Here is a 20556-nt window from a genome sequence, read left to right on the forward strand (position 1 = left end):
TCGTGAGATGTATATAGTTAGTGATTTATTAATGCACAATTTATGCCCATATCGTGGTACTTGTTTCGTTGCGTGTTAGTGTCTATAAGCTGAAGGGAACGAGAAGCAAAAAAAGGTCGCATTAATTAGCTCCGATTCTAGGATATTCGATGATCGATATGAAAAAATGCCAGTCCACGACCTAGCTCCCAATTATTCCTGCTTCCTGCCTCCTGACCCCAAATTCTCCTTTCCCCAATGTCTCAACTCCCTCCCTTACTTGCAAGTGACCCTGAAGTTGAAGATCCCCCGCTTTAGTTTCACCCGCACCACCCCCTAGCATGAGGGAAACCCCCCCAAATCAGACAACCATCACCAGCCACGCTGTCCCTCCATCGCCCTGGCAAAAATAGCACGCACCTCTCCACCACAGAGTTCACCATTAGTGAACCAAGAATAATTCAACGCATCCACAGCACTAATCCTCATCTCAGGCTGTAACCTCAACATCGCCCTGACAAGTTCCATCCCCCGTTCTTCCATACTAGGCATCAGTCCCCACAAGTCCTGCTCCACATACAGTGGGAAATCCGCGCGATATTCAGGCAACCTCGACACACCCCGCCACGACGTCTCACACGGAGTCCCCATGACCCTGAAAATCTTCTGCAATTGGTCCTCGTTATTCGATCCGGGGAACAATGCCCGACCCATAGACATCTCCGCGATGATGCATCCAATGGACCAGATGTCGATGCTCGTACTGTAGCTTCGACTCCCTAGTAACACGTCTGGCGCGCGGTACCACAGCGTGACGACCTCATTGGAGAAGGTGTTCACCGGGATGCCGAATGCGCGGGCGAGGCCAAAGTCTGCGAGTTTGAGCTGGCCCTTATGGTTTACCAGGAGGTTTTGGGGTTTGAGATCGCGGTGGAGGATGCGGTTCTCGTGACAGAAGGCGATGCCGCAGACGAGTTGGTTTGCGAAGGATTTGATGACGGAGGGCTCGAGCTGCCCGCCGTTGGTGTCCATGTAGCGCTTTAGGTCTTTGTCCATGTATTCGAAGACGAGCATGAGTCTGTTCTCGGAGTGGATGACATCGTGGAGGCGGAGGATGTTCTCGTGGTGGAGCTCTTTCATGAGAGAGATTTCGCGGATCGCGGTCGAGGGCGTGCCTTCTTCTGTGTCGAGAGCGATTTCTTTGAGTGCCACGAGCTCGCCGGTTTTGGTGTTGCGGCCTTTGAAGACCTATTTCAGGGCTGTTAGGTGGTGGTGGGGGGGGGGATTGATGCTGTGGAGAGTGGGTTGGGGTACCGTAGCGTAGGTGCCTTCGCCGAGCTGGGGTGGTTAGCGGTGGTTCTGTATGGGTATGTTGCTTGGGGGGTTGGTGGTTGTAGCGCTTACCTTTTCCAGCTGTTGGAAGGAGTTGGGAGATGTTCGGGTCATGGTGGGTGGGTGGTGAGGGTGTAGCCTCTGCGGAAGTGGTGGGTGATGATGATGATGATAATGATGATGGTGGAGGATGAGTTTATTGGGGGTCTGCAGTAGTTGAAGGATCGACTGCAGAGAGTCTGACTGTCAGGCACAAACCCCGCCAAGTTTCCCTGCCGATGGCATTACCTGTGCACCGGAAGTTTCCAGGTCGATAAGGTAACTATTGCTAATTCATTAGGCCCACGGGTTGCGGAAGATGCCTGCGGAATGCCATTCATTGGTGGACGGGATCTGGTCGGAGGCCTTAGCTCAGGCTGGGGCGAAGGGGAGTGCTTATGTCGGCTGACAATTCCATAGAGGATCGAAGTGCTCAAGCTACGTTGTGTATACTAAGAAATTCTACAGCAGGAACAAGTATGGTGGATTGGTGATATGATAGCAATATACTTGTAGAAGATCACCGAAATGGATGTCAATCGCCGAATGGGGAGTGGACCTCGGTACTTCCATTTCGGGTATCGCCATGTCCGATCCAAGGGACAGTACCTTTCTTATTTCTTATTTTTGGGCGATGGCAAGCCAGTTGCATCATTCGGTGCCGGCAGCGAATTAGGATAGTCGTCTCCATGCGATCGTCTGCATTGTCGGTGGAGAGTTACAATTGAAAGGGCAAGAAGATCTGGAGGCTGAGAGAAAGCGTTGGAGTCGGTCTTCTGTCCGAGCGAGGATCCCCGCATTTGGTCTCCATCTCCAGCTTTGCTCCTCGGCTGCTTCTTTCACCTCCTGTTCTCTCCCCGTGTCTTACTCTTTCTTCTTCTTCTTCCTTCTTCATCTTCTCTTCAATTACTGGTCTTTACTTGGACTTCAATTGCTTCTCTTCTGCCCTAAACCTCTCCACTCACCTCTTGCCTGTCTACAACCCCGCATTATGGTCAGCGCCGTTCGCGTCGCCCCTTCGGCCGCCAGCAGAGCCCGCAATCTGCTGCGTACCGTCCAATACACTCATCCTCCATCATGTCCCTGCCATTCCAATCCTAATCACCATCATCACCATCGCTCCCCCACACTATCCGACCATGTGCGCCGTCATATGGCCACCCCGGTCGACCCCTCCCGTCAAAAGGAATATGCCTTTGAAATGGCCGCCTCCAGCATCCGATTCGGCCCTGGAGCCACGAAAGAAGTTGGCATGGACTTTGCCAACATGAAGGCAAAGCGTGTGTGCATTGTGACGGACGAAAATGTCGCCAAGCTGGATGCCATGAAACAGGCGGTGGAAGGTCTATCGCGTGAGGGGATTGAGTTCACCGTCTTTGACAAGGTCCGGATTGAACCCAAGGATAGCTCGTTCGTCTCCCATTGCATTATCTTTTATCGATTGCTAGATGCTAATTATAACAGTGTCAAGGAAGCAATTGCATTTGCCAAGCCTTACAACCCTGACGCTTTCCTCGCCGTAGGTGAGTATCATCCCCAAGTCATCCCTTGATCCGGCTAACGGCCCAGGCGGTGGATCGGTCATTGACACCGCCAAATTGATGAATCTCTACACCGTCTTTCCCGATGCCGATTTCCTCGACTTCGTCAATGCGCCACTGGGCAAGGGCTTGCCTGTTAACCGGCCGCTGAAGCCTTTGGTCGCTGTGCCGACCACAGCAGGTACCGGTTCGGAGACTACAGGAACTGCCATCTTTGACCTGGTGTCCAAGAAGGCCAAGACTGGCATTGCCCATCGGAACCTGAAGCCGACTCTGGGTATCTGTGATCCAATCAACACACGGACCATGCCGTCGGCGGTCCATGCTTCTTCTGGTCTGGATGTGCTCTGTCATTCGCTGGAGTCATGGACGGCGATTCCTTACAATGAACGGACACCTCGTCCGACTAATCCCATCAATCGCCCGGCGTACCAGGGTGCGAACCCTATCTCCGACATCTTCTCTCTGCAGGCCCTGAAGAGCACTGTTAAGTATCTCCCCCGGGCGGTTAAGGATCCCGATGACTTCGAGGCGCAGTCGCAGATGCTTCTGGCTGCCACGCTGGCTGGTGTTGGGTTCGGAAACGCAGGCGTTCACCTCTGCCACGGCATGAGCTACCCCATTTCCAGCCAGAACCCGGGCTATAAGCATGCTGGCTACTCTGTGGACCACCCTATCATCCCCCACGGTGTGTCGGTGGCAGTGACCGCGCCAGCTGTGTTCCGATTCACAGCTGCCTCCAACCCAGACCGGCATCTGGCGGCCGCGGAGGCGTTCGGAGTAGACATCTCGAACGTCAAGCGCGAAAGCGCTGGTGAAGTCTTGGGTGAGGCACTGGCCAACTTCCTGGTCCGGCTGGGCGATCAGCCCCGTGGTTTGAAGGACCTGGGCTTCAAAGCCGGTGACATTGACTCCCTGGTGGAGGGCACCATTCCACAGCAGCGAGTGCTGGCACTTGCGCCGACGCTAAATAAGGAATTGGAGGCAGAGAGGGCCGAGCTGCGGGGATTGCTCGAAGAGTCGCTGGAGTATTAGCTTAAGTGTGTACATAGCCGAATAGTTCTGAAATTGCATGATGTTTCAAATGACAGTGACCAGATGCCAAGTGCACTAATCCTGCAGCTTCCCTGCCATCGTCCCTTGAGATTGTCAATATTCAACTGAACCAAGCCACTAGTCCAATCAGCCGACCTTGTCATGAAGCGTATCGCATCCCCGCATTCTCACCCGCATTCCTGCAGCGATCCTCGCCCCTTCCTGCTTATATACCCAACCTCGTCTCCATTGCCGTCAGGGTCTGCTTCGACACGCACTCTGCCCCCCTCATCCCATCCACCCACCCTCACCATGAAACACCACTACAACCCATCCACCTACCTCTCCATCCTCCCCTTCCTTTTCCCCCTCACCATGGCGCACCCCCAACAGCCCCTCCCACAAAACCTTCTCACCACCACAACCTCATCAGTCACCAAAGCCGGCAACCCCGTCTTCCCGGGCTGGTACGCCGACCCAGAAGCACGTCTCTTCAACGCCCAATACTGGATCTACCCAACCTACTCAGCCGACTACAGCGAACAAACCTTCTTCGACGCCTTCAGCTCCCCAGATCTCCTCACTTGGACCAAACACCCCACCATCCTAAACATCACCAATATCCCTTGGTCGACGAACCGTGCCGCTTGGGCCCCGTCCGTGGGCCGGAAGCTCCGCTCTTCCGCCAGCGCAGCAGCAGCAGAAGATGAAGAATACGATTATTTCATGTACTTCTCCGTTGGTGATGGAACCGGTGTCGGTGTGGCGAAATCAACCACAGGAAAACCGGAGGGTCCATACGAAGACGTCCTCGGTGAACCACTCGTCAATGGCACAGTGTATGGGGCAGAGGCAATCGATGCGCAGATTTTCCAGGATGATGATGGCAGGAATTGGTTGTATTTTGGGGGGTGGAGTCATGCGGTTGTTGTGGAGTTGGGGGAGGATATGGTGAGTTTGAAGGGGGAGTATTTGGAGATTACTCCGGAGGGGTATGTTGAGGGGCCGTGGATGTTGAAGAGAAATGGGGTTTATTATTATATGTTTTCGGTTGGGGGGTAAGTAGTTTTCCCTTTTTTGTTCCCCAGGTTTCTGTGTGCTAGGGCATGGTTGTTTTTGTGTTGAGATTTGCTAACGCACTGCTTTGTTGTTGTTGGGATTAGATGGGGTGATAATTCTTACGGAGTCAGTTATGTCACGGCTGATTCTCCGACGGGGCCGTTCTCGAGTACGCCGAAGAAGATTCTTCAGGGGAATGATGCGGTGGGGACGAGTACGGGACATAATAGTGTGTTTACCCCTGATGGACAGGATTACTATATTGTTTATCATCGTCGGTATGTTAATGATACGGCTCGGGATCATCGCGTGGTTTGTATAGATCGGATGTATTTCGGTGAGGATGGGGAGATATTGCCGGTGAATATCACGGTGGATGGGGTTGAAGGGAGGACGTTATCTTAGTTTATAACTATTGACAGGAGTATATTATTTGGTGGGGAGTGTTGTCGATGCGATAGAAAGATTTCTTGTGGCGAGGAATATATTTAGTTGAAGAAGATCCATAATTCACTTGAAGCAGACAAATACCCACGGATGGTTTATGAAAGTGAGCATAGAAGAGCAGCATCCAATTCATGTGTCCCTTGAAACACAAATCGTTGTTATAACTGATCTTTCTCTAACAGAATCTGTATGAAGTTCTTTCCAGTTAAACATCATGGCAATATACCTTCGAAGTGATGCAGCATACAAAAAGAAAACACAATTGAAGATATCGGCATATAGCTTCAGGTCCTTGAGATCGTCCAAGGATCCTCAAGAGAGAGAATCAGACAAGGAAGGCCAAAGGTCAGGCACAGGCAGCTAATGATCTAGTGAGGTGCCTGGCTACGGTGAATGCCTCTACGAACAAGGTGCGTCTCCACATTATTCTAGCTTCCACCTACTTTCCGGAATGATATGGACCACAGGCAATATCCGTCCGTTTATTCGTGACACGACGCGATTCAGTCGAACCAGCCTGTGAGTCTACTCACAAAAGTAACCAGAAGACGTGAAGCTGAATAAAACACAGGAACATACCTGACCTAGCCGAGCAAATCCAGCGGAAGGTACACAACCCCAGCAACCTCAGAACAACCAGTATATAAGCCCCAATGCATCCTACATCGGCAATCCTCTACCAAAATCCAGTCCCCAAACCTTAGCTAGCTCATTCTCAACCTGCACCAAAATGTCCACAGCGGAAATCAAATACCCTCTCGAGGGAAACACACGAATCGAAATCGAGGTGAGCAAAGTACTCGACGAAGCCAAGATCCCCAACTTCATCTGGGGTCAAGGCGTGCATCTCATGATGGGCATCAAAGATAAATGGGATACACCAGGCTGGGTAGTCCGCGACAAAGACATCCAACTAGCCGCACATGTGTTAAGTTGTACCTTCCACACCGGAAAGCCCTATTCCGCACGCAAGCCCGAGGAACGAAAAACCCCCACGCCGGGCGAATACTGCTTCGAATACGGAGTGTTCGGGGTGCAAGAGATCCATCTTCACAAGAAGAGTAGTCGATGTCCCAGTTTCCCGGACCCTCCTCTAGATAATCCAGGCAAGAATGACCAGTATTACATGCTCACTTCGGATAGACGTCTACCGGTGTCGCGTATTGTCCAGGTGCGCGATATGCCGGAGGAGAATTACTATCCCGTGAAGATGCCCGTGCCGGCGAGATACGTGGAGAATCTTGTCTTGTTCTGCGCGTGGAATCTGGCTGTGGTGGATGTTCCGGATCCTTATTATGATACCTTGGTTTATCTGGCGAGGGGGATGGGCTTGGATAGTACGAATTATTCGTATGTCGAGCCGAAGGAGTTGCAACCGCCGTTTGATCGTTTCATGAAGATACTGGATCTTGATGCTAGTAGGCATGGCGAGGAGGGTCTTAAGAGGGATCTGTGTCATCGCAGGTCTTATCGATTCCTGTGTGAGATTCTTATGGCATTGAGGAAGATGAGGCAAGTGCAGCGGGACATGGATGAATCGCTGCGCTATTGGCCGCCGATGGAACGGGGGCTGGAAGCTAAATGTGAGGCTATGGAATTGGAATATGAAGATCTGCAGGACCCGGACGAGACGCCCATGCTTCATCATGATTTGGTTGCGGCGTTGGCTAGTAGGAAGTGGAGGTATTCTCCGGTTGAGTGTGCAAGCACGTAGGTTGAATTGACTAGGATATACTTAGGAGAACCGCAATGGCTAGTAATGAGATAAAACCATCTTCCCATCTAGAAGTATACATCATCCCTAGAACATAGACAATATACCCTAAGATCCTAACCCACTTCTTTCCCCTCCACCAAATCCCACGTCGCAACCCTACCCCCATCCCCATTTCCATTTCCACCCCGTCCACTACTACTACTACTCCTTAACCACCCCTCCCCCATCTTCCTCCCCACAAACCCCATCGCCGCATCCCTAACAACCCTCCACTCCAACACACTCCCCTTCCCCAGAACCTCATTCCCATCATCCTCATCCCTCTTAATCGCCTCCACCGCCCCCCTCACCCAAGAAACACAATTCCACCCTTCCTCTCCCTCTCCCTCCTCTCCTCCTCCCACCGGAACCTCCCTCAATATCTCAACCAATCTCTCCCGATCCACCACCTTCCCAATAAGCACCCGTACCAGAACCATCGTGTCGAGAGCGGTGCTGCGCTCTTCGAAGGTCCATTTGAATACCATCCCTGTCCCGGTGGGGGTGGGAAGTTCGCGCGCGTGGTAGGTCGTTCCAACGATCATACGTTTGGGTTTTGGGTAGTGGTGCTGCTTGTCTTTGGGGAGGATGGTTAGGGACCAGTGATATCTATTTATATAATCAATTATTTGTTTATGTATGTATGTGTTTGGGGGTTAGTTAGTGGATGGGGGGGAGGGAGCGGAATGGGCTACTCACGTATCTTCTTTGTCGGGCATCTTGGGACGGATTCCGCCTCCGCGGGCGTGGAGGGAGATGTAGAGGCGGGGTTTGTTGGACGATTTCATCGAGTTGGAGTGTATGAGAGTGGAGGTTGTGGAGGGTGGATTGTTGGTTGAGAGGTGGGTGGGACTAGGTTTTGTGGAAGGTTTGATATCACATGGATACTCCCTTGTCATCTAAGGCTGGGAGTAGCCGCCAGCCTTGTTTGGGTTTGTGGGTTTACCAATAGATCTCTGTTTGATATGAGTTGGTGTTTTGTGTATGAATTGATGGTTGGTTGAGGTATTTCTACTTTACTGCAGCCTGTGTGGCTATCACCGTAGGGTATTCTTTATAAGAAATGAATGCAATGTTACTGAATCCCATCACCCGTACCTATCGAAGTACATTTTTAAGTGAAAGAAGCGAAGTCCGAGCACAAAAAGGACAAATCTATGTACAAGAAGAAATGCAAACTGGGTATCAAAAACATGTACAGGAAGAAAATCATAACTAAAACATCGAACTCCTTTTCTTGCTCAGCTTCGCCTCATCAGCTGATGACCGTCGTAATCGAAAGAAACTACTTTTCTTAGGCTGTAATGCCGGTGACGATGCCGCCGGTCCTGGTGTCTCCGCTGGCAAGGCAAATCTCACGGCCGATTGGCGCCGCGGATCCAAGCCTGGGGCAGTCATGTACGGGCCTGCCTGTGGCCGTTGACGACCGTCTTGATAAGGATAAGAGTAATGGGGCTGGTTGGCCGGTCGTAAGGGGAGGGTTTGTCCGGGCTGCTGGGGACGAGGAGGCAGCGATGGCGTCTGTCTGTGTCTGCGTACTTGGTCTTCCTCCTGTCCGTAGAGCATCTGGAGACGGCGAGTTTCCCGATCGATTTCGGCTTGTCGCTCTGCCTTGCGTCTGCGACGTGCCTTTTCCTCTTCTTCGAGCAGTTGCTGGGTGCGTCGCTCTTCCTCGCGTTGGCGGTTCGATTTAGTGGGCGGCTGTTGTGGTGGTTGTGTTTGTGGTTGCGGTTGCGGTTGGGGCTCGGGCCTTGGTTGGACGGCATTTAATGCCCCTGATGCTGCTGGGACAGAGGGGAGGGGCTTGGAGTTTGTCTTGGTCGGGGAGGGTGTACTCGACATGTGGGCGGGTTTGGTGACATGGAATGCGTCTTTCATCGAAGTAAAGTATACGTCGCGGATGGTAATTGCGCCAAGGAGGAGAACAACTTCGAGGCCTTTGAAGTCTTCCATCTCCACGCGGTAGAGGTTCGGTTCATAAAGGGTGAGTTCGCGGAGGCCCTTGAAGATGGATACGGTGATATCGGGCTCTTTGCTTTTCGTCTTGGATTCGGGAATTGTGGTCGTCTTTCCGGACAGGAGACAGGTCAGGTCTTTGGACAGTTTGCTGTCCTTGCGCCAGGTGAAGCGCAGTTTCGGGGTGGTATCAGCAGAAGCCGGGTCAGGGTGGGTGCGGTCGAGGGTAGATGCGGAGGGCTGTCGGAAGCTGTGTTGGGGCATCTCGAAGGTCCATGTCGCAGGGCTGTTCCAGGTTTTGGGCTTGAAGTGCACCGTCACTTGCTGGTCGGGGTTGTACAGGTTGATGGTGAAGCGGGAAGGAAGAATAGGTTCTGGCGGAGGCGGAACGCCGCCATTCTGGCGGATGGCCTCCGCAGAGAGACTAGGTTGAGTCCATTCCGGGATGATCAGGACCTCGCCGAAGAGGATATCGGAGACGTAGGGGTCATAGAGGGCGGAGGCATAGCGGTTCTGTGAGGAGGGGGAGGAAGGATCCGGGTAGCGGAGGGAGTAGACAGGTTCCGGATCGTTTCCGTGCTGGCAGAGATAGATGCTCCAAAGCTTGGATTGCTTGTTGTGCTTGAGATAGAAGGCTGCTCGGGTTAGCAAGCGACGTCAACTAGGGGGAGTGGAGTCAAGGAGTGATGCTAAGAAAAGGGAGACATACTGGGAAGGTTCTCGTCTAACATTTTTAGATCTGGGCCGGGATGGGTTAATTCAACGGGACTCACTGCGCGACCCGTGGTCCGATTGCCATTGGGTTCGTCTTATAAGAAATGCGAGGCGAGATGCACGAAAGAAAGGACGATCCAAAGAAGAAAGAAAGACGTCGAGGAATGAGGCCTAGTGATGCCTCAGGCAGGAAAACAAGTACGGGGCACTGCCCCACCGCTATAAATAACACCCTCTTCCAGGTACCGCCCGGTATTGCCATGTGCCTTGGCAGGCAATTTAGCTGGGGAGATCCATTGCGGTACGGAAAAGTACCAACGATCAGCGTACCCAGCAGTATCGGAGTGTACTGTAGGCAGCCATCATCGGATGGTTTGCAGTTTCATATGGTATGCAGACCCCATTCAAGGGTCCCAATCATGAAGGATCTCCGTTGGTGACGAAGCTGCCGATCTCCGGACTATCTCTTAGTCGGTCAAGTCGCACTGCCTCTTTTCGAGCTTCTCTCGCAAAAGAAAAGAGTAAGCCTTGCAGGCAGATATTTTTCGTGCCTTGATATGCAGCGTATCTATCCAACTTCAATCATCTGAATTGCTACATGGGTCCGGGAGCAAGCAAGCAAGGCACAGCAATCCACTTTAGACAACCATACTCAACCATCAATGGGACTCGTCTTTGCTTCGCCTGTATAACACAGGCTACTAGACCCCAGCACCACGATGAGGTGCGAGTCCATGCTGGGGGCCTGGAGTCCGTTAGCCAAGCGGATAACGCTGACGTACCTCTGTATGGTGACGCGTGGGCAGTCATCGAATGCTCTTGGCTCTTAGTATGATGCTTCGGAATCTGGAGGTTTGGATGCATATACCGATGGTTTGTTGTTAGGTTTTGTGGTGTGACGTGGAGCCGTATGTGGTGGACACGCGTGATTTCGAACGTGAGCTCGCAATGCAGTTACTATATGCATGATTGTGAGAGACCTACTAGAAACATAGTGCTGGTTAATCGGTGATGCGCTTCGATGTTGTCTGGAGATGGATCAGTGATCACTACTATTGGGTTCGGAAATTCGAAGGAGGCGTATCAATAAGATATGGCAGCCAGTATGGTCAGTAAGCAATGTCGGTGGATTACCCGGCATGTCTTTATGAGATGCAAGCTCTGTATCTGCATTAGAGTAATCGAATTGTCTCTGAAATGCCATCCATTCATTCGAATGAATGCTATGCGATCACCGTTCTTATAGATCTACCTGCAGTCGATCACCTATCCACCTCATTGTGCAGCTTCTAACAATGAGCCTTGTTTCGTGATTCAGGGTAAAGAGAGCAAGACAAAGAGCAATGTGGTCAACTCATAAACCAATGCTTCAGATCTTTGATCTAAACCTGTATATCGGCATCTCCACATCACGCTCTATACTCTACAAAGAACTGACAACAAGGGAATCTATACTCGAACACCATCCACCTCTGTACCTTCCGGCACCTTGGCCGCCTCCCGCTCGGCAATACTCAGCTGCAGACCTTGGTCGTCCCATCCCTGAGTACCTTTCTTGTACAGCGTCTTCTGCTGCTCGCGGTCTGGCATGGGACCAGACTTCCCGCGTCGCTCACGCGATTCAATCGTCTCCACCAGAGATGCATTGTCTCCGTCCAGCTCATATCCCTCGAGGTCATCTGTGTGAACTTCCTTTGTGAATTCGTACGTCCGGTACTCGGTGTTGACCCATCCGGTTCCTATTTCATCGTTAGCCTTTGTCTACACTTGACACATACAGTCTTTCAATAGACATACCCTGGTACTGGCTGCTATCCTCCCAATCCTCGGTGAAGTAATGCAGGAAACCTCCGTGGGTGACAATCACGATCTCCTTCTCCGGTCTTGCCTTCAGCCAGCGGCGGGCTGCCCGCGCCCGCTCCTTGATGGCCTTGTGAGTAGGTGCATATTTGCCTTGCTATATGGTTGTACCACGCCACTGGTCAGCTGAACCGAGCCTATCGCCACTTGGGTAAAAGAACAAACCCACCTTGTTGTTCCAACCATCATGCACCAAACCCAAATCAATCGGGACGTTCTTCTCCTCCATCTCCTTGCGTAGCACCTCTGGGTCGCTTCCCGTGTCGCAAGCAACGTCACTCGTTTCCTGGGCATCAGGAAGAGCGATCAGCTTCATGTCTGGGTGTGACTGGAACACGGGCTCGAAGCTCTGCAGGGCAGTGTAGATAGTGCGACGGAGCGGGGAGGCCGTGACGAGGTCGACTTGAGTGTGGCGAGGAAAGCTATCGCGGAGTTTACGACATTGTTCGTTGCCGAGATCGGTAAGAAGGGGGTCGGGGATGACGTGGTTGGCGACACAGAGGTTGTGCTCGCCCTGAGAGAAATTGTTAGTGACTGCGTCGATCGGGGAGAGAAGCTGCGGATATATAGGCGTACCTGGGCGTGACGGACGCAGTGGATAATGGGAGGCATTGTGTTGGTTGCGGCGACTGTAGACTTGGGGAGGCGAGTTAGCAGGAAGAAGAGCGAAAGGGCCGGAGGAGTCGAGGAAGGGAAGAATGGAGCACAAACGTGGGGTAGCGGGGCTCGGTGATGGACAGGGTGCAAGCTGCAGTCCTTTAGCGTCTGTCGAACGGGACTCCGTGCACGATATTGTTCCTCGAGGGATTCTGTTAAGGCTGTTGAGGAGAGACGGTCGGTTTATATGGGTCCCGCGAAGAAGGGCCGTCCCAAGACGTCTGCCAATCCAAGCGGACCACTGCACACCGTGTCGCCCAACCGGTCAAATCCCTCCATCGCCATGACTCAAATGGGGGGCGAAGCCATCCGGAGCAGTGATTCCTTGCCCAGACCCGAGGGGTCCGGTCAGCGGGCTGATCACATGGAGATCAAAGATTTCAAGGAGAAAACAGGAAAGAGACAACTGGGTCTCTGATGGTATTCCAGAGACAACAAGGAGGGAAGAGCGAACGGAAGTCGAACTTGGCTGTGGCTGTTGTTTCTCAATACGGGCTTCCCGGCAAACTTGCCCGACCGCGACCACTACTATATCCACCAGGCAACTCGGGCGAATATTATCACCATCTACAATCTATCTAATGAATTTGGGGGAAGAACGACCGCTTCGGAATAAAATTCGTCCATTTGCCAGATGTGGCACCGGCCACAATCGGACTAATACTATCTATGTAGAATTGGGTATGTCAAGCACGGCATATACAGCAAAGGGTATGTCCATTCCAAAAATCCGAGACCATCCAAACCAGTCCCCGAAATCAAGCAACGCCAAAGCCCCGGGCGTTCTCCAACGCCTTGCTCAACTTTTCCTCTAGGACACTACGGGAGGAGTATTCCGGTAACAGGAGGCGTCCGAAGCAGGTCAGACTCGTGGGAAGGCGCTGCAACAATCAGTACTCTGCTCTGCAACATGGAAAGCGACATCACTTACAGCATCTCCTACTCCGTTCTTCTGAATCACAAACATGATGCTCGCAATCCCATTAACCGGTACCCGATCGCTGGCAGTGACAAACTCCAACAGCTGCGCCTTCTTCTCGGCTGGGTACCGCCGTACAACACTCCAGAAGTCCCTGATCACCCGGTGGCTGGGGTCAAACCCACCCTCATACCGTGCGTGGCGCTCCAACTCCCGAATGTCAATGGTCTGGATTCCCTCGACCACAGTCTTCAGTGCCTCCGGTGTGAAAATGGAGAGGGCCGTCCGGTCGAGGCAGGTGTAGAACCCCTGAGCAAACGCCTCGAATTGAGGCCGGACAGACTTATCCGTCAGCCAGAAGATGTAGTCCTTGACGAACTGGGCACGGTTGCTGTTGGTCACCAAGCTGGCCTCGTCGGCGGGGGGTGTTGGCGACTGGGCTGGGACAAGCGTGTCAATCGGTTTCGTGGCTTCCCCGTACGAGCCAGCTGTCTCTGCAGCCATCGAAGACGGGGGGCTGAGGTCGGCGTGATCAGCAAAATGGCGGACCTCTGACCATGGAGGCGAGTACCCAAGGGACCGCGACCCGCTCCTGGCACGGGATGGCATGGACGACACAGGCCAGGGAGCATCTTTGTCCACCTTTTGCATGTCGACTGTTTCTACAGCCCCAAAGGCCTCGAAGCTGAATTCGTAAGTGCGCATAAATATGTCGCCCACATCCCCATCCTCCCATGTTAGCAGATCCCCCAATCCCTTGCTAAGTTCTGGCCATCCGTCCTGGATGTGCTCTAGGTGCTTCACCTTGAGTCCGAGTAGCTTGCGGTAAAAGGCAGTCGGGAAGTTAACCGGGAGCGTGAGACCATTATACACAGCAAGAGACATAAGGAGTCCGAGCAGCTCAAACTTGTACAGGGGCTCCCATGAACAAGGCTGGAACCATGAGATCCGCGTCCGCACGTCCGTCGTGAACATGCCAAAAGACGGATCCAGTGCCTCTGCCATCAGAACTCGGAAGAATTCCTGTTGAACACCACCGTGGTCAAGACCCTCCTCACCTTCATCCATACCCATTTGTACCTTCAGTGGCCGCATAAGCTCCCGTCTTTCGCGGCGCCAGAGCTGATTGAGAGCATCCATAAGAATATTGTCGCGCCGGACCATCAGCACTAGATATGTAGACATCGACGTCTTTAACTGTGCGAGTAACCCGACATCATCCTGAACCTGGATGGGGCCAAAGGCCGTTTGTGTCACGTGTCTTGTCGTAGTCATAGCGGCTTCGTAGTACTTGGACATGGCCGCGTAGTTGAGAGCTCGGAAATAGATCACCAACGCTGAGGGAGGGAAAAGAAAAGGATAGGACAATAGATGCATTGTCTTGTTGTTCGGAAGGCTACCCATCCACTCCACAGGCATGTCCAAAGGTTCCAACCTGTCGGAGAGAAACGGGGTGTGGAAGTCTTCGGGTACCAGGCCCAAACGACTGCGCTCCTTGTACAATAATGACAGAATCTGAACGGCACCTCCAGCCGAACTGCTTTTCGACAGTTGCGGGTTACCATCCCATTCTTTGAGGAGAAGGGTGCGAAGCCATTCAGCAATGAAAGCAGGCGCGCCAGGAGGGGGAGTATGATCCAAGTCGCCAATGGCCGCTGTCATAGCCTCGTAATGCTCGCTGAGGTTGTTCACAATCAGATCCAGAACGCTGTTCTTACGCTGTTTTGGCAAGTCACGGGAGTACACCTGTCGCGCTTTTGAGATTTCGTGGAACGCCAATCGTGCTGTGAGAGCGCGTACTAAGCGATCAAGTAGCCGAAGGGCCAGCTCGTGTTCAAGCATATCAGTTGTTTCTACCACAAGACGGGCCCTGGGTATCGACAGCTTTTGCATGTCCGAACTCGAAGATACGCCCCCGGCCGCGCGCATTCGGAGAATCGCTCGCCATGTCGGTGCATCTATCTCGGGAAGAGAGCTAGCCAGGGCAAAAATGGCGAGTGTAGCAACATCAGCAGCATTGGCATCAGTGAAGTGCTCATTGCCCTCCGAATCGGATCGACGAATGATCGGTGCGCTGGGTGCGGCGTTCGTCGAGTTGCTAGACGAACGGCGGGAGAGTTTACCTGACATCGAAAGCTCCTTTGGTGGGATGAATAGTGTCTCCGTAGCGCCCCAGAGACTGTGAAAGACAATATCCCGGGGGCAGAGGCGGAGTAACTTACGGAGCGATGGCTGTAATTGTTGGAGATCAAGCTTAGGCTTGGAGTGGCCCTCATTCATTCCAGTCGGACCGGCCGATTTCTGGCGGAATGAGAGAAGGAGTTGCTTGGTATTCCCCAGTGCATAGAAGACGCTCTGTGAAACGAAGGCAAACACTTCACGCTGACGGGGAGTCGCAAAGCGCCACTCTGACTCCTCGAAGCTCCCGGTGGATTCCATGTACGTCAGCTCGTCCTTCCACAGTTCTGCCTCGTCCTCAGAGAGTATCATCATTTGCGTCATGCCGTCAATTATTTCGTCCGTCAAATGTGATAAGGATTGGATGCTTGAAATGGATTTGTTCTGACTCGAACTCCGGCGCTTTGGTTTCCGGGCACTAGGAGACTCTGTTTCCGGAGGTGGTTGTTCGTCGCTCTGAGGCTCGGGCTTCTCGGATTCGTCGAGCAGGACGTTGTTGAGATACTTCGCACCATCCCATGAAACACGTCGCCCTTTCTTCGGCTGCTCCTGCGGAAGGGGATAGTTTCCGTCTGCTGTTCTCCCCCGATGTTTCTGCGGACGATGCCGTAGGGCGGGTGGTGAAGGTACATTGTGTGTTTCATCGCCATTGACGTGTGTATTCACAGTGAGCTTGCGGGCGGGTTTCAGCTCCTGATATGATTTCTCCTCCAAACTTGTGCGTGGATTCTGGCGCCACTGGTCCACGTCCGTGAGCGACAGTCGCTTGACCTGCTGGTTAGGAAGTTTCAACTCCAGCGCAGCCAGCTGACCATTCCCATGGCGCGATGAGGGGGTTTGGGGAGCCGCAGTTGCAGACATAGTATGTTGGGGCGTTCGTTGTCGGGTTAGATTTGGCCTAGGCTTATCCGAATATGGCTGTGTTCCATCGCACTCCGGCTTTGGTGATCGAGATTCGGTACGGGTGTCTATGCGATCTGAATCCGGACCGAGCGAACTTGGAGAGCGTCGTAGAGGTAACCATTCTATCATCCTCAGCGATAAGGTATCAAATAAGTTCTGAGTGAACGACTTCGGGTCTTTCATTCGTTGTGTTGCAGGTGTCTCCTCCGGTATAACCGCCGTCAGGTCCTGGGATTCCACACATGGAGACAAACTTCGACCATTCCGATCATTAAAGCTGGAAGAATGTACGTTCCGAACCGGCGATGGCCGTAGCACCCCATCCAGGCCAGTATGGTCTCCGCTCCGTGACTCAGTACGTTCTCTCGCTGGCTCACTCGAAGGCAAGGTACGGTTCCGTCGTTTCGATCGGCGTTGATATTCCTGGGGTGAAAGCTCACAGGGAACCCGAGAGAGATTGCGACACAAACCGTCCTCCGCGTTATCCAAGCTCGCCAAGTAGCAAGCCAGTGTGCGGGCGCTCAGCTCAGTATAACGACGAAATGGTCCCTCCGTCACGCGTTTCCGATAACTAGCGCAAGTTGGCGTCTGACAGCCAGGATCTTGGCAGCCGTAGAGGAGTTGATTCTTATACCTAGAAGCGTTCCCGTCAGCGGGGCCAGCGCACGCACGGCGTCATAGACGTTACCTGCGGACCAGAAGGTTGAACTGGCGACGGCGTTCATCTCGGCACCATAGAAGAACCTGCGCGGGATCCGAGACGTCCACGGTATTTTGAGCGATCACGTCGGGGGCGTTGGGAGGTAGTTTGGAGCGGTGAAACTGGGGTCGGTCGATGCCTCCATGCGAAACCTCATACGAGCTCACGGAAGCTCCGCGGAGCCTGGTCATCTTGACAGACTGCGGAGCATGCCGCAGCTAGCGATCGAGGAAAGTCAGTGGCTTGACAAAGCACTCCCTTTGTTTGTAGGTCTGCGCAGTGAAGATAGGGGGTCAAACTCGAGGCGAAGATGGCTATGTGACTCGTTATTTCCGGGGTCTGGGGGGTCTTGCGAGGCTGATATCACGAGCATTTGGGGGGGAGGGCCTCAGGCGCCAAGACCAGCTCGGGTGATGAGTCATCTGGTGGGTACACCAAGGAATACACTAGTCCCTATCCGGATAGTCCGTTCTTGCTTGTGATCACTTGTTACGTACCCTCTCCGTCGAATCTCCCTTCGAGATATTATTAGCTTTGGTGGGCCCTGTTGTACAACAGATTTAGAGAAGGGCTTTTTTGTCACTATAGAGTAGACTACAACAAGACAAATATTGCCGGTGATGCAAGGGGGGCACCTACGCAATACGAGTCCGCTATTGACTAATTTGATAAAGGAAAACGCCCGCCGTAGATCCTTACAGGTCCTTGGTTACATGAGTGACACACCAGGATTCATAGTATGTGGTTTCATACTAATTGTACTGAAGTGTAACCCCAGGCCTATTCTTTATAGATTCCAAAAGTTGCTAATCACTAACACTTGCTCAAGTCCCCTAAAGGGTGCTCTGCGTGGACCGAAAGAAGAAGCCATATGGAGCGTGCGTGATAAACATTCTTCATTCTTCAATCCATCAAGCATACAATCCATCAAAGGAGTTGAACCTAGGTACTGTAATAATCGGGCACCTCTGCCTTCGCATCAAAACGTGGGGAAACCCTCGAGAGGGTAAAAGCCCATGTTGAGGCATCTGACCACAAACGCAACGCATCTAGCTACTACGAATCGTAGCACCGTGACTCTGGAGATAATTCTGGCAATTCCCAGTCGTGTTGTTGAGCACATAGTGGGATATTGTGCCCACACAGTGCAGATACCTCGTGTGTTTGGATTCTCGCTCATTAGCATTACTCTGGTGGTATGCTCAGATCATTGCCATTCTTTGAGGTCGGAGAAAACATATCAGAAGTAGTCGATGTCAATATTGCTAAGAACAGATCAACATTGAAAAAAGCGAGTAGAAAGAAAGGGTAGTAGGAAGAGAATACTATATCGGAGCTGTGAAGGGTCTATCAGAAGTAGACCTTCAACAATTCTCTCCCCTTGATAGATGGATAGCCAATCCGGATACCTCCATCCGAGACTGCACATATCCAACTTACCACCCTCACCCACCTACCTAGGCCCCTCAATCACCATCTTAATCCCCTCTCCCCGTTTAGCAGCCTCCCACGCCCCCGTCGCCTCCTCAAATGGAAACATCCTCGATATGAAACCCTCAAGCACCACCCTCCCCCTCCTCACAAGATCCACCCCCAAGTCAAAATCCCCAGCTCCATACCGAAAACACCCCTTGGCCACAACCTCCTTCTCACACATCTCCGCAATAGGAAACTCCATCATCCTCTTCCCCATCCCAGCCTGCACATACGTGCCCCCCTTCTTCAGCACAAACACCCCCGTCTGCACCGCCAACTCTGCCCCCGACGCATCAATCACGACATCTGCACCACCAATAACCCTCAATCTGCCCTCATTCAATATCCTCTCAACATTCCCCTCCACCCCCAAATCCCTATCCATAACCACCCCCCTGCCCACCCTCTCCCCAACAAACCCCCGCGCAAATCCCAATCTCTCCTCCACCACATCCACAGACACTACAGCACTAGCCCCAAACTCCCTCGCCACTGCCGCGCAAAATAACCCCACAGTGCCTGCCCCAAATACCACGACCTTCTGTCCAGGCCGCACATTAGCAAGTCTCACAGCGTGGACAGCTACAGCCAATGACTCAATCAACACCGCTTCTTCTAACTTAATACACTCAGGTACCTTGTAGCAGAAATCTGCAGGGACGCGGAAATACTTGGTCAACGTGCCGTGCACGAATGGCGGGTCCGCCGCGAACTTCATCTCAGGACAGAGATTGTAGCGCCCGCTTTTGCAGGAGGTGCAGCGTCGACAGGGATAGCCTGGCTCGATGGAGACTTTGTCGCCGGGCTGGAGGATGGTTACGGCGGTGCCGATGGAGTGGATGATTCCAGACGCTTCGTGGCCCATTGTTAGGGGGCGGGCGGGAGAGACGTATGTGCGGATGCCGCCGTGGAGCCAGAAGTGGACCTGATAGTGTGGGTGAGTATGATCTGAGGAATGTATGGGATAAAATGGGATGGATGGAGCTTACATCGCTGCCGCAGACTCCGGTATATGCTATGCGGATGAGGACATCGTGGGGGTTGTATTCGAGGGTGGGAAGTGGACGGTCTTCAAAGCGTGCGTCGAGTGGGCCATAGAGGACGCAGGATGGGTTACGAGTGCTGGGGTTCATGGTAGTTTGAGTTGTGTCTGTCTTAAATCTGGGTGAGTTTTGGTGTGCAGTTAGGTTGGAGTCAGGTGAAAATTGTTGGTCAATGCCATTCTTGGCAGTTGATGACCCCTCTTGAGATGTTCATATACATGCTTTCCATAGAGTGTCGGCGCTCTGTCGGCCGAGGACAGATAAGTGGATGGTAAGTCTGACGTTCGTTGAAGCGCCGTCGGGGCAGGTATCCAGCGGCTGGCCATGCTCCGATAGTCTGATAGTAGATTGATATCCTCTCTGCTTTGGTAAGTCTTGTTCTGCTTTTTTTGTTGTTTTTCATATGATACTTCTCTTCCCTGTTAAAGGGTGTCATAAAACCCAGTCCAAGTAATACCCATTTACTACCATTCATATTTGCCAGTCCTCTGCATTGTCAGCGACCAGTGCAGCTCCTGAAACATAATCAAACGCTTCAACTTCGTTCGTATTCGGAAACCCCTCGAGTCCTTCAAAGATATCCATATCAAATGACGTCGCATCAAAAAGCATCTGAAGGGAAGGGTCAACAGCAAGTGTATCGAGACGCGTGCCCGTGCTATTATACTCCATTGGTAACTGTGCCGTGCCCGGGACATCGCCCACTGCAGTAGGCGTAGCTTGCGACTGATACATAATCCGGTCAAGAACTTCCAAGCACCGCGCTGCAGCCTGGTTCTTCTGGCTTAATTTTGCGAGGCAGTCGCGCGATCTCTCGATGGAAGATATCCAGAGCTCGTGATTTGCCGCCGCCAAGCTTTTATCCAAAGGCTCCTTTGGTCGGAGATGATAGATGCTGAGAACGACGGATGCCTGGAAGAGGAAGTATGTCACGTACCAGCATAGGCCGAAATGTAGCGTAT

General features: G+C 52.5%; 9 protein-coding genes across 9 annotated transcripts; 3 read left to right on the forward strand and 6 right to left on the reverse strand.

The window, feature by feature from the left end:
- Positions 1–351: 351 nt before the first annotated feature.
- On the reverse strand, positions 352–1425 carry PHO85_4 (negative regulator of the PHO system; the record flags this gene model as incomplete). Its single annotated transcript, XM_041681292.1, has 3 exons — positions 352–1227; positions 1294–1317; positions 1384–1425. The coding sequence occupies 3 exons, from the start codon at positions 1423–1425 to the stop codon at positions 352–354; spliced, it is 942 nt and encodes a 313-aa protein (XP_041548249.1).
- Positions 1426–2341: 916 nt separating this feature from the next.
- AKAW2_80289S (hydroxyacid-oxoacid transhydrogenase) lies at positions 2342–3926 on the forward strand (the record flags this gene model as incomplete). The annotated part of the gene is made up of 3 exons (XM_041681293.1): positions 2342–2760; positions 2815–2873; positions 2920–3926. The coding sequence occupies 3 exons, from the start codon at positions 2342–2344 to the stop codon at positions 3924–3926; spliced, it is 1485 nt and encodes a 494-aa protein (XP_041548250.1).
- A 312-nt stretch (positions 3927–4238) lies between these two features.
- On the forward strand, positions 4239–4988 carry AKAW2_80290S (uncharacterized protein; the record flags this gene model as incomplete). The annotated part of the gene is made up of 1 exon (XM_041681294.1): positions 4239–4988. One exon carries the CDS (start codon positions 4239–4241, stop codon positions 4986–4988), a length of 750 nt encoding a protein of 249 aa, XP_041548251.1.
- A 1174-nt stretch (positions 4989–6162) lies between these two features.
- On the forward strand, positions 6163–7716 carry AKAW2_80291S (uncharacterized protein; the record flags this gene model as incomplete). The annotated part of the gene is made up of 2 exons (XM_041681295.1): positions 6163–7142; positions 7623–7716. 2 exons carry the CDS (start codon positions 6163–6165, stop codon positions 7714–7716), a joined length of 1074 nt encoding a protein of 357 aa, XP_041548252.1.
- A 687-nt stretch (positions 7717–8403) lies between these two features.
- AKAW2_80292A (uncharacterized protein) lies at positions 8404–9875 on the reverse strand (the record flags this gene model as incomplete). The annotated part of the gene is made up of 2 exons (XM_041681296.1): positions 8404–9779; positions 9854–9875. 2 exons carry the CDS (start codon positions 9873–9875, stop codon positions 8404–8406), a joined length of 1398 nt encoding a protein of 465 aa, XP_041548253.1.
- A 1432-nt stretch (positions 9876–11307) lies between these two features.
- On the reverse strand, positions 11308–12330 carry AKAW2_80293A (uncharacterized protein; the record flags this gene model as incomplete). The annotated part of the gene is made up of 4 exons (XM_041681297.1): positions 11308–11597; positions 11656–11815; positions 11888–12232; positions 12295–12330. 4 exons carry the CDS (start codon positions 12328–12330, stop codon positions 11308–11310), a joined length of 831 nt encoding a protein of 276 aa, XP_041548254.1.
- An 803-nt stretch (positions 12331–13133) lies between these two features.
- Positions 13134–17266, reverse strand: AKAW2_80294A (HECT domain protein; the record flags this gene model as incomplete). Its single annotated transcript, XM_041681298.1, has 3 exons — positions 13134–13256; positions 13307–17009; positions 17064–17266. The coding sequence occupies 3 exons, from the start codon at positions 17264–17266 to the stop codon at positions 13134–13136; spliced, it is 4029 nt and encodes a 1342-aa protein (XP_041548255.1).
- Positions 17267–18528: 1262 nt separating this feature from the next.
- AKAW2_80295A (NAD(P)-dependent alcohol dehydrogenase) lies at positions 18529–19684 on the reverse strand (the record flags this gene model as incomplete). Its single annotated transcript, XM_041681299.1, has 2 exons — positions 18529–19476; positions 19541–19684. 2 exons carry the CDS (start codon positions 19682–19684, stop codon positions 18529–18531), a joined length of 1092 nt encoding a protein of 363 aa, XP_041548256.1.
- Positions 19685–20065: 381 nt separating this feature from the next.
- Positions 20066–20537, reverse strand: AKAW2_80296A (uncharacterized protein; the record flags this gene model as incomplete). Its single annotated transcript, XM_041681301.1, has 2 exons — positions 20066–20506; positions 20532–20537. The coding sequence occupies 2 exons, from the start codon at positions 20535–20537 to the stop codon at positions 20066–20068; spliced, it is 447 nt and encodes a 148-aa protein (XP_041548257.1).
- Positions 20538–20556: the final 19 nt, after the last annotated feature.

The sequence above is a fragment of the Aspergillus luchuensis genome, chromosome 8, assembly GCF_016861625.1.
Source record: "Aspergillus luchuensis IFO 4308 DNA, chromosome 8, nearly complete sequence".
Lineage (NCBI taxonomy): Eukaryota > Fungi > Ascomycota > Eurotiomycetes > Eurotiales > Aspergillaceae > Aspergillus > Aspergillus luchuensis.